This window comes from Pterocles gutturalis, unplaced genomic scaffold, assembly GCF_000699245.1.
Source record: "Pterocles gutturalis isolate BGI_N339 unplaced genomic scaffold, ASM69924v1 Scaffold52202, whole genome shotgun sequence".
NCBI lineage: Eukaryota > Metazoa > Chordata > Aves > Pterocliformes > Pteroclidae > Pterocles > Pterocles gutturalis.
This window is the reverse complement of record NW_010114785.1, coordinates 1-3,542: the sequence shown is the minus strand read 5'-3', so window position 1 is coordinate 3,542 and position 3,542 is coordinate 1. Positions and strand designations below refer to the sequence as shown.

The window sequence follows — 3,542 nt, the reverse complement described above, 5'->3', positions numbered from 1 at the left end:
CGGGAGGGGGCCTGGGCGGGCGGCTGGCCCGCGGCGGCGTTGGGGTGTGTCCTCTGTGCTGAGGGTGTCGGTTTGAGCTCGCAGCTGTGTGACTTCCGTGGTGTCTCTGACAATTTCCGGCAGAACTGTAATCTGGAAGGCTTTGGAAAAGGCTCGCTGAGTTTTAGAAACGTCCTTTCCTCCTTATCTGTCAGCTTATCTTCTAGTCTCGTTACAGGTAGTAGGGCGGCCCTGTACAGGAGTTAAGGTTATAAACGCATTTGTGGTGGACACAACAGCACACTTCTCTGTCGTTAGAGGTACTTTAATGGGTAAAGTGCTCTAGAACATTTAAATGGAACTATTTCAACAGGGATATCTTAAAAGAGAAGTTCTATTTCTCCCCCGTTTTAGCATAAAATCCTATTTCCCAGGGCCAAGAGCTAGTTAGGGTTATTTGTAAGAAAGCTGTGTATGGATGTGAGAACAGTGTGTGTCTCATAGGAAGTGTTTGGTGGCCCTCATGTTTACTATGCTGCATTAGGATCCTAGTAAGTTAAATTAAAGGTTGCAGGTATGCAACAGTCTCCGTGTACAGATATATCAGTAATTCCTATCTGTTCCTCTTTTCTTTCTAGCAGTCATGGTGAATTTCGCCCAAGCTGTGCGTGATCACTGGGTTCACATCCTTGTTCCCTTAGGATTTGTGATTGGATGCTATTTGGATAGAAGGAATGATGAAAAACTGTCAGCCTTCAGAAACAAGAGCTTACTATATAGAAGGTCTGCTTTATGATGCTATATATATATTCAGTTATTTTGCAAAGTGCTTCTCTATTTAAGTGTGAAAATAAAAATCAGTGATGCTGTCAAAATAGTTAAGGGAAGAAAGCCATAAAAATTTCAGCAAGTATTTATGAAGGGCTTTAGGTCACTAATGCCTCTGAAAATTGGGGCTTTAGGAGCCATCTTAGTCATGAAAGAAAGGGTGTGTAATTTTATCAGTTTGACATTTTAGTCAAAAGATGTTATTTAAAATAATTAATTGCACCAGTGAATCAAAAGTGTTGATGTTAGTAAATTTTGTCTGTGGAAGCAAGATAAACAAATGCAGACATCAGTGAGTGTTACGACACTGATTAGTATCTAAATAAACTTAGTAGGAGGGTGTGCTATGCAACTTAAAAAATATAAAGCAAACATTTAATATGCAAAGGATTAAGAAATTCATGTTGCTAGGAAAAAGTCCTTTTAAACAAATAAAACTTAACCATTTGTTTTCATTATACTTTGCCCTTTACAATGTAGTTAACTGAGCGAGAAAGTAAGTTTATGATATAATTAACACTGCTGTTACCTTAACTTAGTCTTCACTGTATTGGAATTGCTAGTGCCTAGCAGTGTTGCTTTTAAAACACACACAAATTTGCAATGCTCCTAATAAAATGGAATCTTGAAGGACTGAAGTAAAAAATATGACTTCAGACTTTACTAGAAAATGTACTTTCAAGGAAAACCACTGATACGGTTTGTGAAAAGTTTATAAATCAAGGCAGGGGAAAACGTGTAAAAGGGTGTCTCTAACAAAATAAATGCCTGCTAAGTAGGGGAACAGAGATACAAAATTTACTTTAATGTAAAAATAAATAACAAGTTAGGGAAGTATTTTCTGTAGGTGTGAATTTTCTTACTCTTCCTGTCCTTAAAGATTCTATGGTTGGGAGGAGGCAGTGTCTTGCATCTTATTGTTGTTTGTGAATTGAAAATTGAAATTTTTGGGGCTCCTAATTAGTTTTTAATTAACTAATTATTTGTTCAAAATGAAATAATTTGGAAAAAGAAGGTATTCTCACATAAGTAGAAAAGGCTTTGGCTCTCCAAAGCTTATTAATAATTTAACTGCTGTCAAGTTCTTAGTCATGAGATATGAAAACAATTTTTTGTCCTCTAAAACTTCATCAGAAACACAGTGCTTAAATTTTAATTTTCAACTTTTCAGTGGCTTATAGCAAACTTCTGTCTTAATTGTCACAGCACTTTTTAACTAAATATTTTTCTAAATTTGTGTTATTTTAAAATAATAACCAAGTCTTGAAAAATTAACACAACATCTTTAAATGTTTGTGTTGCCAACTGCTGTATCTTCACTGAAGGATATGATTATATACGCTAATTGGCTTCAGTTTACTGGCTGACTTCTCGTGGAGAATTTAGTTAAATTAACACATTGCCTCATCTGTATCACTTATGGTCATTCTGTATTAGACCATAGGGTTAATGAAACAACAGGAAAAAAACTATGCTGCATATTATGGGCTAGTAGTAGGAATGTTATGATCAGTTTGCAGGTGGATTTCTTTTTTAATCTGGTCTCACCTAAATTCTAAGTAAGAAAGTACGTTTATGACATAATCCACCCCACTGTTACATTAACACTTCTCTTACTGCAGTTGCTGGCAGTGTTGGGTGGGTACTTCAGCATATTGCAAAAATCCCCTCTGCTTTCACACTTAGTTCTCTAAAGTAATGAATTACATTATATAAAAGAAGCAGAATTTTTCCTTTTGGATCCCATTATGTAAAAGGTCTGTTAACTCCTTAGAGGTCAGCTCTTTTGTGCTTCCATTTAAATTAATGGTAGCTAAGGGGATTCAATCTACTGAATCTTTGGGAAAAAAAAAGAGGAAGCTTATCAGTATTGAAAGTTTTTTAACTGACAATATTAAATTTGTACTTAACTCTCACTATCAAGGTATTCGAGAATAATTAATTACATTTCTTAGTAATAATTCTACAAAAATTATCCTTGCTTTAGTCTCTTTCCTCTCTTTTTTTTTTTTTAATTTCCACACAGAGAGTTGAAGCCTGGTGAAGAAGTTACATGGAAGTAAAGGCTGCTGATGAAATTGAAAGTATTTTCATTTGATATATCATCTTATCTCAGAAGTTGAAAGAATGGGATAATGGTTTTTGTCTTAAGTGAATATGTAGAGCTGCAGAAAAGGACACCTGCAATTCATCAGCGCTAGTTTCAATTTCCAATCTTGCTTTTTGGAAGACGATTTAATTACATGACTAATATGTATCCATTAGTCCATAAGTGTTGAGAAATGTTCATCCCCAGAAGTCATACACTGGAGGGGGAAGGAAGAATTATCTAATAAATAAAAACTATGCAAAAACCATTTATGTTGTTATTGATCTGTTTGATGTGGAATTAATGTATTTTTAGCTAATTTATGAACTAGCCTTCAAAGCAGTACTTAACGTAGACCCGGAACAGGGTCGACAGTTGTTTTGGGTTTTTTGATGGAATCTGAACAAGGGGCAGCGAGCGGGTTCTGCAGCTTTGTGGCCGGTGCAAGAAGAGGAAGGTGGAAGGGAGGGGCAGCTGGTGAGAACGGGAAGGGACCTGGCACCGCCGGGCGTTTGCGGAACTGGGTGACGCAGGGAACTCGGCCCTTTCCGAGGGAACTGGGGGTGTTGTAGATCCAGGCTGGCAGATGAGCAGCGCAGGTGGCACGTGTGTGTGCAGCTCGCCGAGGCCGCGGCCCCGCTGCCCT

General features: G+C 37.4%; 1 protein-coding gene across 1 annotated transcript; it reads left to right on the top strand.

Annotated features, from left to right (window-relative positions):
- Positions 1–622: 622 nt before the first annotated feature.
- NDUFB1 (NADH dehydrogenase (ubiquinone) 1 beta subcomplex, 1, 7kDa) lies at positions 623–2,870 on the top strand. Its single transcript, XM_010074913.1, has 2 exons — positions 623–762; positions 2,834–2,870. The coding sequence occupies exons 1-2, from the start codon at positions 623–625 to the stop codon at positions 2,868–2,870; spliced, it is 177 nt and encodes a 58-aa protein (XP_010073215.1).
- The last annotated feature ends 672 nt before the right edge of the window (positions 2,871–3,542 follow it).